Here is a 19,604-nt window from a genome sequence, read left to right on the forward strand (position 1 = left end):
TACACTTTCCACAGCACAAAGTCAAAAAGGTTCTAATGAACAGCAGTGATGCATATGCCAGCTCCCCAGGTGCACTTTTTTAACTCAATATTTCACTGTTCTTCTATATGACCTCCAATCTTGTTACATCTTTAAAGCTATCAAATAAGTCAAAGCTACAAATCTACTATAAGAAGCATCCCCGGCTTTATGTTTAACAAATTATTAACCTCACTTGCCCCCGAGATAATCAAGCACCTTGTGGCAGCACTGCTCGGTGGGCTGGCCCAAGAACCAGTGGAACAGCCAATAGTTATCCCTACTTTAAAAAATCTCAGTGCCCTGAACGGGCACAGTCAATTACCCTCCCATCGAAAATCTAATCTTCTATAGAAAATTACTATATAGGTTTATAGCCATAGCTGCAGAAATTTGCAAACCAATTCAGCCTATTCTATGACCCGATTTCAGGATTCAAACTCACAAGTGCTACCACCACACAACGCAAGCCAAATAAGGTGGCCAATTGTTTATCATGGGGTGAGTAGCTTCCTGTAGTCACAGGTCAGTATTACAGTGTATGACATAATAGACCACCACATCATACCAAAATGCCTGCGAGTATTTATGTGTGGCCCTGTTTTTATACCTATTTTACTTCTTACTTGCACTGAACAATACAAAATTGCCACATCTCAATCATCCAGTCATGGTGTCCTGATGATTGTATGTCACTATATCGAGGTCAACACCATCAAACCTCAAAAATATTGCATCCACTACATTGCCTAACACTAACTCGTCAAGGTAAAATATACCTTAAAAATATAGTGGTAAACGATGGAGTAGATGCATTCTTTTTATCATTTGCTATATCAGATGTTATTTAGTGACCCTTCACCATTTAGTTTCTTAATTATCCAAATGCTTCTGCTTTTCCTGCACTCATTTTTAGCATTTATTTTGTATTTACACGTGGCCTTCATACTATTTGTCTAATGACAACAGGTCATTATCAAACTTCAATTCGAAAGTAGACCTGGCAGACAAAAATACATTAAGGTGGTCATTCTAACCCTGGCGGTAAAAACCGCCAGGGCGAATGACCGCGGTAGCACCGCCAACAGGCTGGCGGTGCACCGCTGGGCATTCTGACCGCGGCGGTTCAACCGCAGCTAGAAACGGAAAGTCGGCGGTGTACCGCCGACTTTCCGCTGCCCTTGAGAATCCTCCATGGCGGCGGAGCGCGCTCCGCCGCCATGGGGATTCTGACACCCCCTACCGCCATCCTGTTCCTGGCGGGTCTCCCGCCAGGAACAGGATGGCGGTAGGGGGTGCCACGGGGCCCCTGCAGTGCCCATGCCAATGGCATTGGCACTGCAGGGGCCCCCGTAAGAGGGCCCCACCTTGTATTTCAGTGTCTGCTTTGCAGACACTGAAATACGCGACGGGTGCCACTGCACCCGTCGCACCTTCCCACTCCGCCGGCTCAATCCTGAGCCGGCGTCCTTGTGGGAAGGCTGTTTCCCACTGGGCTGGCGGGCGGCCTTTTGGCGGTAGCCCGCCAGCCCAGTGGGAAACCCAGAATGACCGCCGCGGTCTTTCGACCGCGGTACGGTCTTCTGGCGGTTCACGCTTGGCGGGCGGCTCCCGCCGCCCGCCAACATCAGAATCACCCCCTAAATGCCAAAGTACATCTATTACTGGATGGAGGAAAGGTATCCCTTTCTCAGATTATCATATTTATCATATATGTACATTTATCAGAAACAGAGTTTCCGCTATTAGGTAACAGAGTCTTACAGGTTGCATTTCTAAGAGTTTGGGCCAATTTGTTTGGGCACAAACCACCAATTCAAACAGTAGGAATCTGCTAATTGTATCTGATTGAGACCTCTTATCTCAACCTAAATGAAAGTTATAGTCACTTGTACCAATTCCCAACTGTACACATTGCAAAAGACCATTCTCTGCTAGAAACCAAGAGCCCTGTTTTATTACCAATACTAGCATGTCTGGATTCTACATCATGTCTCCGCAAGCCTCCTTAAGCTGACAGGCTACAAAGAATACCACATCAGACCGCTTGAAAGTTACAAGCTCACTAGAACCACAATGACGTCACCTACTGCCTCTTGGTGGATTGCTGGATTAACTACTAAGTTGTTCATAGATGAGCTAATATGTAGACAACCAACAGTAGAGCAACTAACACCACTGAACACGTTTACAAGTGGACAATGCAGATAATTGATTTGTTCTTCTCACACCTTTGCAACTAGATATCGACCAGAGTCAGAGGCTCAGTCAGCCTAGAGAGGCCACAAAAACTAAATTGCAACCAACAATAATAGTACGTGACTGACCACTCTGGGCTGAACATAAATGTGATCAGTCAACACATTAACATCAGTGTTCAAGAGGTTAAAGGACCTTGTACACATAATGGTTCCGCCAAAGTAGCACATTCAACACTGGAGCCCATGTATAATTTAATCAGAAGATCACAAGACCTGACACCACGACTGGTTTGCTCATGGGCAGATCCCCAATAAGTGTACACAGTGTAAACTGAACATGCTTACACGAGTTATGGGGGGAAGGGTGCAATAACAACACCCCTGTTGAGGCTGCCAGAGTAGGGAAACCCATACCCAACAGATGACATTCTACATCCTAAGATATCCAACAACACACAAAGGGTGCAATTATGTGCTTTATAGAAACATAGTAACACAATGTAAATCATGGTGTAGAGTAAAAATGGAATGAAAAAGTTAAGTAACAGCTATAACTTGTATCAGTTTACAATTAGCATATCATAGAACACAGGCAATCTCATTTCCATTGAATCATATCGAGAAGGAGACACATTGGCATTTTCCTACCAAAATATTGTTTTTTAAGATGGTAAAAGAATAGTTTAAAAAATGCTCAATCAACAAGGGTATCCAAAAGCTACAATTTAATTGATAGAAAATATATATTTTGGAAGACGGGTACCTTATGCTGTACCATCAAGCTTTATGGTTCTAAAATGCTTTTTTTTTAGCATTGATCAGAAATAAAGTGCATACATAGGCTACTATCTTTTTACACAGAAAGCGATACATTCATAAGTAAGCACATTTTCATTTACTCGAAAAATGAAGGACTCAAAATTTAAACACAGAATGCAATTTATTGAGATATTAATTAATTCAAACGTGCAGGGTTCGTGTACAGCACTCTACTACCTTTTAGCTAGGTTTGGGCTATAGAAATGCCACATACATACATACATAAATACATACATTAATACCTAACCAAATTAAGTGCCAAGTGTAGGAAGTTGGCTCTGTATGCACTATTTCAAAGTAAGGAATAGTATGCACAGAGTCCAAGGGTTCCCCTTAGAGGTAAGATAGTGGCAAAAAGAGATAATACTAATGCTCTATTTTTTGGTAGTGTGGTCGAGCAGTAGGCTTATCAAAGGAGTAGTGTTAAGCATTTGTTGTACATACACACAGGCAATAAATGAGGAACACACACTCAGAGACAATTCCAGGCCAATAGGTTTTTGTATAGAAAAATATATTTTCTTAGTTTATTTTAAGAACCACAGGTTCAAATTCTACATGTAATACTTTGCATGAAAGGTATTGCAGGAAGTACTTTAGGAACTTTGAATAATCACAATAGCATATATACTTTTCAAATAAAACACATATAGCTATTTTAAAACTAGACAGTGCAATTTTCAACAGTTCCTAGGGGAGGTAAGTATTTGTTAGTTTTTGTAGGTAAGTAAACCACCTACGGGGTTCAAGTTTGGGTCCAAGGTAGCCCACCATTGGGGGTTCAGAGCAACCCCAAAGTTACCACACCAGCAGCTCAGGGCCGGTCAGGTGCAGAGTTCAAAGTGGTGCCCAAAACACGTAGGCTTCAATGGAGAAGGGGGTGCCCCGGTTCCAGTCTGCCAGCAGTTAATTACCTGCGTCTTCGGAGGGCAGACCAGGGTGGTTTTGTAGGGTACCGGGGGGGACACAAGTTAGCACAGGAAGTACACCCTCAGCAGCACGGGGGCGGCCGGGTGCAGTGTGCAAACACACGTCGGGTTTGTAATAGGAATCAATGGGAGACCAAGGGGTCTCTTCAGCGATGCAGGCAGGCAAGGGGGGGCTCCTCGTGGTAGCCACCACCTGGGCAAGGGAGAGGGCCTCCTGGGGGTCACTCCTGCACTGGAGTTCCGATCCTTCAGGTCCTGGGGGCTGCGGGTGCAGGGTCTTTTCAAAGGCATCGGGATCTTAGAGTCAGGCAGTCGCCGTCAGGGGGAGCCTCGGGATTCCCTCTGCAGGTGTCGCTGTGGGGGCTCAGGGGGGACAACTTTGGTTACTCACAGTCTCTGAGTCGCCGGAGGGTCCTCCCTGAAGTGTTGTTTCTCCACCAGTCGAGTCGGGGTCGCCGGGTGCAGGGTTGCAAGTCTCACGCTTCTGGCAGGAAACGCTGTTGCCTTTAAGTTGCTCCTTTGGAAACAAAGTTGCAGTCTTAGGTGAACAGGGCCGCTGTTCTCTGGAGTTTCTTGGTCCTTTTAGAGCAGGGCAGTCCTCTGAGGATTCAGAGGTCGCTGGTCCTGGGGAAAGCGTCGCTGGAGCAGTTTTCTTCCGAAGGAGGGAGACAGGCCGGTAGAGCTGGGACCAAAGCAGTTGGTGTCTCCGTCTTCTCTGCAGGGTTTTTCAGCTCAGCAGTCCTCTTCTTCTTAGGTTGCAGGAATCTGAGTTCCTTGGTTCTGGGGAGCCCTTAAATACTAAAATTTAAGGGTGTGTTTAGGTCTGGGGGGTTAGTAGCCAATGGCTACTAGCCCTGAGGGTGGGTACACCCTCTTTGTGCCTTCTCACTGAGGGGAGGGGGGCACATCCCTAATCCTATTGGGGGAATCCTCCATCTGCAAGATGGAGGATTTCTAAAAGTCAGAGTCACCTCAGCTCAGGACACCTTAGGGGCTGTCCTGACTGGCCAGTGACTCCTCCTTGTTTTTCTCATTATCTCTCCTGGACTTGCCGCCAAAAGTGGGGGCTGGGTCCAGGGGGCAGACATCTCCACTATCTGGAGTGCCCTGGGGCATTGTAACACGAAGCTTGAGCCTTTGAAGCTCACTGCTAGGTGTTACATTTCCTGCAGGGGGGAGGTGTTTAGCTCCTCCACCCAGAGCAGGCTTTGTTTCTGTCCTCAGAGAGCACAAAGGCTCTCACCGCATGGGGTCAGCAACTCGTCTCTCAGCAGCAGGCTGGCACAGACCAGTCAGTCCTGCACTGAACAATTGGGTAAAATACAGGGGGTATCTCTAAGATGCCCTCTGTGTGCATTTTTTAATAAATCCAACACTGGCATCAGTGTGGGTTTATTATTCCGAGATGTTTGGTGCCAAACTTCCCAGTATTCAGTGTAGCCATTATTGAGCTGTGGAGTTCGTTTTTGACAGACTCCCAGACCATATACTCTAATGGCGACCCTGCACTTACAATGTCTAAGGTTTTGCTTAGACACTGTAGGGGCATAGTGCTCATGCACCTATGCCCTCACCTGTGGTATAGTGCACCCTGCCTTAGGGCTGTAAGGCCTGCAAGAGGGGTAACTTACCTATGCCACAGGCAGTGTGAGGCTGGCATGGCACCCTGAGGGGAGTGCCATGTCGACTTAGTCATTTTCTCCCCACCAGCACACACAAGCTGGCAAGCAGTGTGTCTGTGCTGAGTGAGGGGTCCCCAGGGTGGCATAAGACATGCTGCAGCCCTTAGAGACCTTCCCTGGCATCAGGGCCCTTGGTACCAGGGGTAACAGTTACAAGGGACTTACCTGGGTGCCAGGGTTGTGCCAATTGTGGAGACAATGGTACATTTTAGGTGAAAGAACACTGGTGCTGGGGCCTGGTTAGCAGGGTCCCAGCACACTTCTCAGTCAAGTCAGCATCAGTATCCGGCAAAAAGTGGGGGGTAACTGCAACAGGGAGCCATTTCTTTACACCAAGTAAACTCCAAACTCTGTATGTCATTTTTCCTGGGAAAGTGGGGTACAACTATAGGAGTCTCCAGCACTTGGATCTTCAAATAAATCACCCAAAACCCAATGCTGGTGGTTGTTGCAATTACAGACCCTTCCCTTCTAGATAACGTACAAGTTAGCCATCGAAATGAGGTTCTTTGTAGGTTTGTAATGCTCTATTTTCTTTATGCACAAAACAAATGCATACCTCTCTGTTGCAATCAATCTATCAATCAACACTTAACTGTATTCGATTTTTAAAACAAAAATCATACAGGTATACAGATCAGCCACATATCCATACAAAAATGTCTGAAAGCAGTGCTAAAATACATCTTTGTAAATGCAAACATTAACTGGAAGAATTCAAAAGGGCCCAAAACTCAATAACATAATAAACCAGACAACAGGTAAAACTGATTCATGTTTGAAAAAGCCTAAGAACTTGCACTAAAAACACCAGCTGGGATCCGGGACACACAAAAACACATTTTGAATTCAGATAAAAGTTGCAGGTATGAAAGTGCAGGTTTAACCTGCCTCAAGTCTGTTTACAGTAGAACAGGTCTTAGAAATTTATGGTGGAGTGACGAATAATCTGTGACGGATAAGAACAATGTGCATGGTACCACAGACAAATACATTGTTTCCTGTCCAGGGAGGACCTGGCCTTTGAACTTGGTCAAAACTGATTTGCATGTGGCTGGGTCCTAACTGGGCTGATGTGGTGAGAAAAATAACGATGGATTAAACTCAGATCTGTGACTGGGGGTGAGTGTTTGAAAAGTTTCAACACTCCGTCCATCATTTTATTTTGTTTTGTGATGTTGCCTTGCAGCTAGTTTATGCTCAGACGTGGGTCCCTTGCTCACTGCACCACTAGTGCTTGTTTCCAGTCCAGCGGGGACCCGGCCTTGCAGTTCGGGCTGGACTGTTCCCATGGGGAAAAGGGTCAATACTGATTTGCATGTGGCTGGGACCAACACACTGGGGTGATGTGATGAGCAAAATAAGGATTAAACCCAGATCTGTGTCTGGGGGTGAGTGTTTGAAAAGTTTCAACACTCCGTCCATCATTTTATTTTGTTTTTTTATTTTCTTTTGTGATGTTACATTATCCCTTATACAGGATGGCAAGTTAGATGGTTTATACCAAACCCCTTTGGGAACAGTAACTGTTGAAAAATGTGCAATCTAAAATAAGTCAATAAAGGACAATGGTGATTGGGCATTTTCAAAAGAAGTTAAGGCTCCATCCCACTGACTGACTTTACCATAATATATTGACTCATCGGCTACTTGTTTAAGGCAAGAACCACCCATTCTGCTGCCACCCCAGGAGAAAAGGGCTGCTTAACCAAAGCTACATTTCTTTTGGTGATGCCCTCTGGATCAGAAAACAACCCTGATGTTCCTAAGTCTTTAAAGTTAGTTCCTATATAGTGCAGCCATGGTATGTGGAACCTGTTGTCCAGAGTCAAACAGTCCCGGAGAACTAGCCTATCGAATCTTAACTCTTCCTTTACCATGCTGTACACCAGAGTAACAGAGGACGGAGGCGAATAAAATCTGTAATAAACTCATGCCAAGTTCTTCATGTATTATCTCAGTTGGGATGCCCTGCCCCACACCAAAAAGGTCCCTTATGAACTTGTTTTCTGTTGTTTGGATTTGTTCAACAGAGGCATATCCACACATCCACTAGTGGCCATTGGAAAACATTTGGCTTAATTTATATAGATCTGCCAATAATTGTAGAGGTTTGTGTCCTAGGCGATAAGCAAAATCATGTAAACCAGAGATACCCTCTTTGAGTTCCTTACATTTTTCTTAATCAGTGGTTACCAGCTAAGTCCAGAATTTAATAATATTCCCATGTATGAGAAGTTCTCCGCCTAATTTAGGGGCAGATTTATGAAAAGTGGTGCTGCACCTAGAACAGCGCCACTTTTCTTACGCCCCTTAGTGACCCCCTAAGACCACAATGTGGGCGTGTATTTAAAATACGGCGCACCATGGCGGTAGTCAGGGGTACTCACATCATAATTTTTTATGCTAGTGCAGCGCTTTGCAGGATTAGCATCAAATATTTTAATGCTAATCCTGCAAAGCACCCAGAGGCCCATTGAAAACTATTGGAGCCTCCCATTAAGGCCGGCTCTTAGAAGGTGTTGAAAATGCTGATAAAAATTACACATTTTTTTCACCCCGCACCCAGAACCGGAATGCCCCCTTGCGTACATTATGCCTGGTGCAGGCATAATGTGGCGCAAGGGGTTACAAAGTCACTTTGTAAATATGGCGCAGCGTTTTTGGACTTCCAAAGACACATTAGCATAAAAAAATTACACTAATGTGGTGTTAGAATGGCTCCAGGCCCCCTTAAATCTGGGTCTTAGTTTCTGTCCCTCAGCTGAAAAACTTGATGTTTTGATATTCTTTGGACCAATCATCATAAAATGAGAGGTTTTGAAATTGGTAGACAGGTCCCGACTATCCACAAAAACAATAAATAAGTCTGAAAGACCCTGGAGGCTTCTGGCAATTCAGGCAATCAAAACAATATTGTCAGAGTATAGGAGAGCAGGGTTCGCTCTTCAGCCTGCTCTAAGGACATCAAAACACCACCAGATAGCACCGCCTACAGCCGGTTAATGTACATAGTAGAAAGTAAAGCCACAAGGATACACCCCTGATTAACACCTCTTTTTAGATGAAAGGGCTGGGTATATTCTCCATTAATCACGAATCTCACTGTACCTGTAAGGCCATTGTGAAGATCTCTGAAAAAAGACATAAGTGCCAATTCAACCCCCGTGGACTCCAGCACTCTCAGTAGCTTATCATAGTTTACTTTGTCGAAAGCTCAGCTGAGGTCAATGAAAGCCAAGTGTATCAAGTCTGTACGAGCTTTTGTATATTTGGAGATTAGCGGATATGAGTTAAGATTCTTCTCCAGCATTCTCCTACCTGGTCTGAACCCATATTGTAGATCAGACAGGATATTGTGCTCATCTGCCCAGCTATTCAATCTCTCTAGCATTACCAGTCCTAATATTTTGACCGCTAAATCCACTAAGGAAATCGGTCTGCAGCAGGCAAGGTCGATTCTCTCCCCTTTTTTTAACACTGGCGCTATAACAGAGTGGTGGCAGGCCTCTAGTAATAATCAGTAAATAGCTGCATTCATATTAAGGGTAATAACAGGTGCCCACAAGTCCATTGGGGAATCAAGCAGGTCCCCCAGCACCCGCTGGCTTCCAGGGCCTTGTCCAGGAATAAGGATTATGTTGCATCTCTCACTTCATCCTCTGTATTATAAGCCTGTCCGCCTTTTGGGCAGTCAGAGTGGGTGACTTGGTGCACACACAATCACAGAGGGCTGAAATGTGGTTCATCCAGACCTGGGATGGAACTATGCTAGCCTGATCAAAAAGCTGCTCTTTAAAAAAAAAAATAACTCTCCAAAACAAGGAGCTGTCCTTCAAATTATTCACCAACAACATGTCCTCCCATAGATGTTCCTTAACTGATGCTTCCTAACCTGAAGTGCCACTCTATAGGAGGCCCTACGTGTTTTAGCCTCTAATCTGTCTCAGGGGGGAATTTCTTTCAGTACAGCTTAAAGTTCCTTCCACACCCTGGTACAGTTATTATTGAACCATCTGCAGGATAAAGGTGGGCTGGCCACCCCCAATTTAGTGTGAGCTGATTTAATGTGTCCACAAATCATATCAAATGTCTTAAGGTTACTGTCATCTGGGGCCTTGTCATCTAGGCAAATCTGAACATCAGATAGCCACGTCGCTACCGTTTAAGCAAAGGCATCGGGAATGCTCTTCTCCCATTTCAGTCTACGACCCTGATCTGTGGTGGTGGCCTTTGTTTTATAATATGAACATCTATCTGAGTGCTTCTTTTCCCACACAAAGGTAGCAAAAAGGGGACTGTGGTCACTATAGACAGTCCATTCTGCTGCAAACATCTCAAGGTAGGGAAAATGCCAGCAGAATCAAAAATATAGCCAATAACGGACCCCTTCCTCGATCCTTTAAAAGTTGACACACCACCCACCCTGTCTAGGGTTTTTTGTGTGTAGAATACTGACACGATTATGGTCTAGGACCAGATCATTCAGAAAATTCCCCCTGCACAGTGTGTTTGATGTAGATTTATTGAGCATTAACATACATACAAATAACCATCTATATAGGGGTGTAGGTTGAACTCCCCAGTTATCAGTAGCACTGTACTATGGGAAGGGCAATAAATAGCAAAAACATTTAAAAACGTACAAGGTCCTCCAGGACATCTGTGTTTTCACTCCCATGAATGCCATTATAAACTTTAACAGAAAGAATGCTAAAATTAATTTCAATGGACAAAAGAACACCAAGAAAAAAAGGGAGATAGAGGGGATTACTTTTTTGTTACAATCAAGATTCAGTTTAATAAAGGTAACTAGATCCTCTGTGGCATGCATACTCGAGGGTGGAGTCCTTTGGATACTAAAGTAGGCGTAGCCATCAAGATGAAGGTCCCCTTTCAAGTATGACATCTCCTGAAGACAAATAATGTCTTGGGAATTGACATCCGCAAATTTCCCATGTGCACCCACAATATTCCATCTTAATACTTTCATCTTCCTAGTCGGGGTACTAACACTAATATGGTCTGTTTACAAATTAGTTGGTCTTGATCGTTCAATCCACTCAGTGGCTCATAGCGGTTACGCAGGGGAATGAAAGATCTTTGTGATTGAGGAATATTGGAATTAGGGCCCTGCCTTTGAACCAGATTAGGCCACCACAAAACGACTCCTCCCCCCCCCCCCCCCCCATAGGTTTATACAAAAAAATCAAGGGTAGCACTAAAATTCTACTGGGGGTGGTTGAATTGGTCCTGAGCTTATTCGGGATACACCCTGAAGGGATCACGAAAATTAACCGTGATACAGTCCCCTTTTGTGATAGTGCAATACATGCTAGATATATTTTTGAAAATTTGTTCCATTCACTATATATAAATAATCTCCCCATTTAAAATGCGATGTTATTTGCTTCGGAGTACAACAGATGGTCGTGCATTCAGGGCGCAGTTGGTGTTATACACGTGTTACCTTCGACTCAAGCCAGCTCTCCTTCTCCAAAAGCATGAGTGTTTTCTTGTATCCTTTACTACACAAATGTTGTGGCAGATTTTCCTATAAATCAATAGTCTTTCTGAATTCATGTCGTTTCTGGAACAACTACCATTCCCTCTCACGGCGTCAGCATGCCTTTTCTATTCTTCTCTTTCTCAGGGAGAGGAGGGCGAGGCTGGGTTACCTGGTGCAGCAGGCCTTCCCGGACCTGCGGGCGCAAAGGTAACGCTGACGCTGCTCTAGACATTCTTTTCCTCTGGTTGCCTGCTCCGCATGCTCCCTAGAGCGAGCTCCTTTTATAGATTCGGTGCTCGCTTTGTACATGTGCCCCTACATACTTTGGACGCCTTCGCTTCTAGTATAATTTACACTCAAACATTCTTTTCTCGTCTCGTGTGCACACACAGGCATCTTGCATGGCTTGGGTTCAGATTTCGTTTGCTTATTCGCATGTCTATCGTAAATGTCTTTCGTAAAATATGCGCGATTTGTACACAATGAACAGGTTATCGAAACACTTACAGTCTTATTGTTTCCATAATTTCCGGCTCCTAACACAAGTTGTTCTAGCTTGTCTCAAATACGAGTCTTCAATGAGTTTGCATGCATCATTATTTTTAATAGATTTCACTTTCCCTTGTGTGGGCTCTGTGCACACAGACGAATACGACAGATGTATTTCCCAAAGCTTTACTTCAAATGGACAAAAATGTCTATGGCTCGCATTGCTAGCTTCCTTAGGAAACAGTGAAAGAGCTGCTCTATTTAAGGTGACACAGAAATGCAAACAAGTTCCCTACTCTCTATTGAACTGGAGATTATTAAAAGCATGCATTCTGACAATTCAAACATGCATTTTAAGTGCTCTGCCAACGCACCTGTCACTAACCTCAAATCCAGCACACAAATTCCAGTCATTTTTCGAGAACCATCTGTCTCTTGGCTAATGCCAACTACCTACAATATCATCAATGCTAACATTTTAGATCTGTATGTTGCTTATGAAATATAGTTTGCTGGACTATGTGACTAAAGTTTAAGATAGTGCTGAGATGAAGCGTTGGAAGCAGCAATGGCTTGCAGTCCAAGCTCCCTAATTAAAAGACGTTTACCAGACCTCTGCTGACACGCCTACCGCTCCTAAAAGAATGCAACAGATAGGTACATTACAGGAGTGAACTGGACTGATTGGTTCTGACAGCAACATCTGATCTGGTGCTGTGCTGAGCTGCTACGCCAGGTGCAATGCTAATGCTTCCTTTTGGCTCAAAGGGCCATTCCTGAATGTTGCGCCAAGGGGACGTTGATAAATGTACCACACATATTCTACTCCCGATCTCCAGTTACGCGTGCATGCCACATGTAAGCCATTTTGCACGTATACTGCTCGAAGGCATGTATGAGCCCGTTTCACTTCCATACAATCATACATGCAGAAATGCACACCGTCCACCATGTGCTGGCATTCTGTGTTATAATACAAAAGCTCTACAGTTCACCAGTCTCATATCACATTGCAATATTTTCTTATGAAACCAAGAATTTTAAGTTTTCAATATAATTAAAGCTTGAAGGGAAAATCTCCATCATAATACAAAAGTTGTTATTTTATATGTTGTTCCTCCTCGTGTTTGTTACCAGAATATTAACCCATTCTTTATTTTTAGCGAAATCTAGATTTAAATGAGTTCTTAGAGGTTGAATATAGAGAGTGAACACATGTGCTATAGAACATTTCATTAGCTGAAAGGAGGGCATCTGGTTATTCCTCTGCTGCACACTAGTTCCACATCTTTCTGCTCCCGTGCTATTCCTCTTATACTGTTTATTGTGTCCCAAGGGCACACTTCTTTTTAAAACGTTCTGCTTTCTTTCTCTGTTTCTTGTCTTTCTTTTGAACAACAGGGAGATAAGGGGGATCCTGGATTGAAGGTAGGCCCTGCTCTACTGCTTTTTGTTAGACTTATATATTAAATGTTACTTTAGGTACTTTCAATGATGGGAGTCGGTTTACTGACATTCTTTTTTTATCAATCTGAAGGGTCTGCTGACAAGGGCTTCATGTAATGAAAGTTTCTTACTAGATGTTCGATTGAGGTGCTCTAGCTCTTGAAGAGATTTCATGAACATCATTTCCATAGGTCGTCGTGAGAGATATTATAATTACAAGCTTAGCCCATTAGTATTTACCATTCGGTCCTAAAGTAGTAGTTATATTTGCTGTACACCTTCAGTGAACAGGAAACGATGCCCACCTTCATCAGTGCTACACTGCCCTATTTCAAAGACATCATTCTTAACGATTGGGCTAAAATCATTATATGTGCTCTCTTCAATTATTTAGGCAGGAAAGTAAATTCAATGGGCCAATCACAGTTCTTAACAAGCATTTGCAATGCAACAGGTCTCGCGTTTGCTCATGTTCGAGCTGATAGCGTTGTAAACTCCTAACCCAACTTTTCACCTATCGGCAAAAGTGCATTTATGTACGTAAGCCGAAAAAGTGCATTTAACTATGTAAAGCGCTCGACTTCTTCCAAGCGAAATCGCGCTAGTAAATTAGAGAAAAAGTAGTCCACGAGCCGGACAGAAAACAGCGAGCCTCGCATGTTTTCTTTACTTGATCGATGTACTCGAGGAGGGCTAGCCACCGGGAAAGGCATGACGTATGCATGCCTTCGACTAATGAAAGCAAGCAGATGTTTATAGGCAAGCCCACTAACCAATGAAAAACACTGACTTGACATCGACAGGGCTCCGAGCCCTTTTCTAAACCCTAAAGCATCTCACTGCGATACGCATGCGCGAGCGCATGCAACTCAGGCTCGACCCTAAAAAGTTCGCAATGTCATATCATATATGCAAGCTAGGTAGAGTTTTTGTGTAAATATCAAAAATTTCAACACACAACCAGATCTTGGTAACAGCCCGTAAAAATAGCACTCTAATTGAATGAGTATTCTTCTACGGAAACAAAACCTGAAACCAGGGATCATAAATACCCCAATGCATATTTTCCATTAGTACCCGATGCTCTAATGTAAGCCACTGGCCAATTTTTATTTGATCGCTACCTGGGTATTTTAGAAGAACTAACTTAAATATATTGTCTAATTTTACTGTGCATTTCATGCATTTGACCATAACACAACTCCCTCAATGGACACACGAATATTCTCATTTGATACTAAAATGCTGATCATTTAAGAAGGCACATCAGTGTCTGCTAGAATTGCTCTAAACATCAGGATGGTCCAAATCTGGCTACAAAAGGAAGTAAAAAAGTAATCAAAATGACTCCAATCCTAACACAAAGAATGCTTTGCAAACATATATTGTGACTCTAATCACATATTTTTTAAAAATTGTGCCGTAATTTGAACCCAATAATTGCACTTATTCTTTACCCTTTGGGTGTCTTCCACAGGAAGATTTGGCAGCATCTTTAGTGTGCCCAACAGCAAGTACCCAAAACATTTGTAGGCCACTGAACCGCTCACTCCTTGCCCGTGACTATAACCTTGACCCAATGGCTTGTTTGATAGCATTGAGAAATACATCATTCCTACCCCTTTAATCTCTGGGCCTGGCATTCTATTCACCATTTCCCTTCATGAGACATACACAAAACTTAATTGTTAGCTTTTTAACCATCATTATGTTTCATTACTACAACCTCCTAAGAACAGAAACAGTGTTGGTCGCTGCAAGCAAATTAGAGCAATCAAGATAGACATTTGCCTTCTATGGGTAAATAGAGAGCTTACATTTTTTCCGACTTTCGTCACTAAAATCAACACGGACACCTTCTGAAAAAAGTGCCAAATTATTGTCTTTCTTTTAGCATCAAAGACAAAGCGGTACAGCCCCCGGAGCAGATCTCCTGCGCCTTGAATCCATGATGATGTCACATGCTAATAACCTGCGGAAACAAAATCCCATCAGAAGTGGCTTGTAGGAATATCATTCAGTAAAACACTGCAATCCCTACAGATGTTGATAAAAAAGAAACCAACCTCATGCTAGTTTCATCACAAAAATAAAAATGCTACTTCATAATATTTTCAAAAAGTGTTACCAACCAATTTATCTGGATCATATGATGAGGGAGCATTTGTGGAATTGAACCTAATGTGTGGGTGACACGTCTATAAAAAAATAGTAAAAGGAAAAGAAAGATGCATAGCACTTGCAGAATTTCTACTTCTCAGCTTCACCAATTTATGTCTAATACTAATTTGTGAGCTGCAAGATTTCCCTGTTGCCTTTTTGTTTGTATTTATTTTCAGTGGTAAATATCCAAGCACCAATATAGAATCTGTTCTGTCTCTTTTCCCCCTGGTCAAAGAGGATATTCCCTTCCTGACCTTTCCACAAAAACACTAGGTCACAATTGCACTTGTGATTTTCCATATTGCTTACATTGCCTGTACCTGTATAATCCATTAATATTTTCTACACGGTCTTCAGTGCCTGCACTACATGGTGTCCCATCTCCTGCTTTTTCTTGAGCGTTGAGGCCACGTATTTCTTGCACACATCTTTCTATTTAAGCTGCGAGTTTTGCAGTAGGCAGGTTGCGGATCATGCACCAAGGCTTCAATAAACTTGCCCCTCCTCTTTTTCCCTTCAGAGAACTTCAACCCCACACCGCTTCTTCCGTTCTGCTCCATCGTGCTAATGAAAAGAAATAGAGTGCTGATGTCAAAGCCTTTTTTGTTAATGCGGTCACAACATAAAGTTGGGTTTTATAAAGCAACTATAAGTGTTTAGTGGAATATCCTCTTTGGATGGAGTAGGGAATGGAACTGTTGATAAGCAGTGTAACATTTTGTATATTCTGAGATGTTAGTTGAGCAGTTTTATGGCCATCATTTTAGAACATACAACCGACTAACATTTGAGAACCTCCTATATTTCATACATCAATATATATATATATATATATATACATATATATATATATATATATATATATATATATATATATATATATATATATATATATATGTTCCTCTCTCTCTCTCTCTCTCTCTCTCTCTCTATATATATATATATATATATATATATATATATATATATAAAGAGCACAAAGAAACGTCACCAGTGACTTTGTGCACATTTTGGCAGCATGATTGCACCTGTTGCCTGTTTCTCTGGAATTCTGTGATAAGATGAATACTCTTATAGAGAGGCCAATGATACTACAAAGATGTAAATCTCCACCAAACCAGGGTCCGTCCTGTTATCTATAGGAAGTAAGTACTTCTTAGTTTTTTGGAGCTGTCCTCATATTCCTCGGCATCAAGAATGCTCCATCAAATCAGCGGGTAACGCACTGGAGGGTTCTTAGGGTAGCTGTCCATCATCCTGGCAAAAGGGGGGAAGACATGCATACTACTAAGGTGGACCAAGCAGGGCCAAACGGGCGCAGCTTTCAGGTTATTTGCACATTTGCATACTCTTAACAATTTAAAGGGAGACCCACGGACTCTAGAGCAGGGGGCCTCATGCCCACCCTCCCATGGCCTATTTTGGCCCGAGGACCCAATCCCCTGAAGCCCACCACTATTCATTGGGGGAGGGGCCACACAGCCCCATCCCCTGGCCTATTTCAGCCCTGGGAACCCCATCCCCTGGGGCACACCACAATTCAATGGGAGGGGGGACGTACGGTCCCACTCCCCAGGCTGATCTCGGCTCCTGGGACTCCATTCCAGCCAGGCCTGGCCATCTCTCCTGGGTGCTCCAGGGCACCCATTGTGCAATGGGACAGCAGAGGGAGCCTCAAGGCCCCTGTGGTCCTAGCCGGCTCCATGCCACCTGCGGGAGCCGGCATTACTTTCACAGACAGGGAGCTGCTAAACATGCAGCTCCCTGAATGTGAGTGCAATTGTTTCCTCTGTTTCCCTGCCTGCATGTAAGCAGACAGGGAAACAGAGAACACCTCTGCTCCCAGCAAGCGAGAGTTGTTTGACAGCTCTCGCTTGCCAGGGGCAGAGCTGTGTTTGCTCTGACTTAGCCATCAAAGCTCCTGCCAAGTCATAGCAAACAGCTGTGTCCCACAGATGGGCACCACGAGACACAGCAGGAGCCGGCATTGGGAGGTGGTGGTCTCCAGGGCAATTATTTGCTTCTAGAGAGGGGTCCTACAGCCCCCTCCAACCTGTATCTTTGTATTGAGGAGGTAGTGGTCCCCAGAGTCAGGGGTCAGCAGTGGACCCCCTTCATTATCTTATTTCAGTCCCAGGGAGGTGGGGGTCCCCAGGGCTGTGGGAAGGGCATGAGGGACCTCTTATTAGCAATAAATCGCCCTTGGGAGATGGTGGTCTCTGGGGCTGAGGGGCCACAATGGACTCCCTTCATCATTTTCATTCAGCCCCAGGGAGGTGGCATGCTGGCCCACTCGCATAAATTTAATATTCAGCCCTGGAGAGGGGGCGATCCCCAGGGCTGCAGAGGAGGCCCATGGGCCTCCTCCCTTACAACAACTGTTTTGCCCCAGGGAGGTGGTGGTCCCTGGGTCGCGAGGGCCATGCAGCCTCCCCCACACTTATTTAATAGAGTCCTGAGTCGATGGTGGTCCCTAGGGCTCAAAGAGCCTTTGGAGGGAGGCCCCATGTGCCCTCCTCCTATTTTTTAGGAAATGCCCTTGGGACCCGGCCCACTGGGGGCTCTATTCAAAACAAGCACAGGAACCAACGCTTTAAAAAAAAAAAAATTGCTGTGAATTCACGGATTCATCACAAATTTGCAGCAAAAATCCTTTGCCCTGACCCCAGCACCACAGCTAAAGGGTCTAGGTGTCCCTACCCTGGCCCCTTTTCTTTTTTAAAATCTTTTTGTCAGTGATCAGCTGAAGCCAAGTCCCAAGATGCCTGCCAACACTTCCTGGATGAAGTGGATGGTATTGTTTAGAACTCGGTTTCCTTCACTCTATCCGATAGTAACATCAGGATCAAGCAAACGCCCATTTGGGTGCCCTCGCCCTCTTAGGGCCTGTTCGGCCTACTGCATCATAGGCTAATGGATCAGACTCCATTCCGATTCTGTCCTCGGTGCCACGCTGACCAGCACTAGGTGTGTGATCTGTGTCTTTCTCCAGAACATCGAGAAGAAAGCTGTGAGGCGTGTCGGTCTTTTCGTTTGAAGAAAACGTTACACGATCGAAGGGCAAGAAGATTGGAGATGGGGTCGAAACTCACAGAGTCCACCACCGACGTCCTTGGCGAAGAGCAGGCACAAATGGCAGTCTCGATCCCAGACTCCGACTACGAGCAGGATTCAGAGGATGACAGCCAGGCAATATCAGTGGCGCAGTACGTGAGTACATGTGCCCCAAAACCAACAATTAAAAAATCAGGCAAGGCCTTGGGTGCATCACTGCTTTTAAGCCATGGTTCCACCCGGAAAAAAAAAATTGTCCCTTGGATTTGGTGCCGAATAAGGCCAGGGCACTTCCTCAACAGGCTACCATGTCTGTTTCGTGTCGGTCGAGCTGAAAAATGCAAGCCTCCACTTCCGAACCGAGTCATCGTCCAACACCATCGAATCCAAAAAAAGTACGCTCTGCTTCAGAGCCAAAACCTCGGCTACCAGCTTTGGACCCGAAACATCTCCATCCAACTTCGGAGCTGAAAAAAACATCTTACAAGAAGAAACAGGGCTTTCAACACAAATGTGCCCAAATGAAGCATGTGCCCAAGACATTTACAGAACAGTGCTCTAAAGCAGAAAACATGCTTCAGAACATCAAATGGAGGAATCAGACATGCAACCCATTTTGGAGGTTATGGACAGCAAACAAAGGAAAATTCAAATCCAGAAAGAGTCTGGAAAAATTATTACTTCAATGCCTCCACAGACTAAAAGGGAGTTAGCATTACAGGAAACTCTGGATTCTGCCTCACTACCAGCAACCATCTACAAGCAAAAATAAAAGCCAAAACCTCTTGACCTTTCTCCACCACATTCATTGCAACTTTCCTTTTCACCACAACCTCTGACTCCACCACCACCACCTTCACCAAAAAACTCTCACACTTCCTCACAAGAAGAAGAAAGGCATGATTCTAGTTGCATCATATATCCATGGGATATGTACGATTCAGATCATATCCCATCTAACGATCCAGATTTGTTCCCCAACAGACCATCTCCACCTGAGGATAGTTCAGCACACAACCAAGTTATCTCCAGAGCAGCTGCATACCATGGAGTACAGATGCATGCAAAACCTTTAGAGGAGGGCTTCCTTTTCAATACCCTGTCCTCAACAGTGTCTACCAATGCTTCCTGGTATGCTCAAACATGCAGACAAAATGTTCAAAGAACCAGTTAAAGCTAGGGTTCTAACACCAAGAACTGATAAAAAAAATATACACCTGCACCAACAGACCCAATTTACATCTCACAGCAATTACTGCCAGATTGTGGTCAGTGCATCCAGGAAGCACTCCAA

At 44.1% G+C, this 19,604-nt stretch overlaps 1 protein-coding gene across 1 annotated transcript in view; it reads left to right on the top strand.

The window, feature by feature from the left end:
- Nucleotides 1-19,604, top strand: part of COL13A1 (collagen type XIII alpha 1 chain) — a 650,895-nt gene that overhangs the window by 229,559 nt on the left and 401,732 nt on the right. The window contains exons 15-16 of the mRNA XM_069242266.1: nucleotides 11,303-11,365; nucleotides 13,049-13,075. Of these exons, the coding sequence (XP_069098367.1) occupies nucleotides 11,303-11,365; nucleotides 13,049-13,075 (90 nt within the window). The remainder of the gene's footprint in view (nucleotides 1-11,302; nucleotides 11,366-13,048; nucleotides 13,076-19,604) is intronic.

The sequence above is a fragment of the Pleurodeles waltl genome, chromosome 6 (genome assembly GCF_031143425.1).
Source record: "Pleurodeles waltl isolate 20211129_DDA chromosome 6, aPleWal1.hap1.20221129, whole genome shotgun sequence".
NCBI lineage: Eukaryota > Metazoa > Chordata > Amphibia > Caudata > Salamandridae > Pleurodeles > Pleurodeles waltl.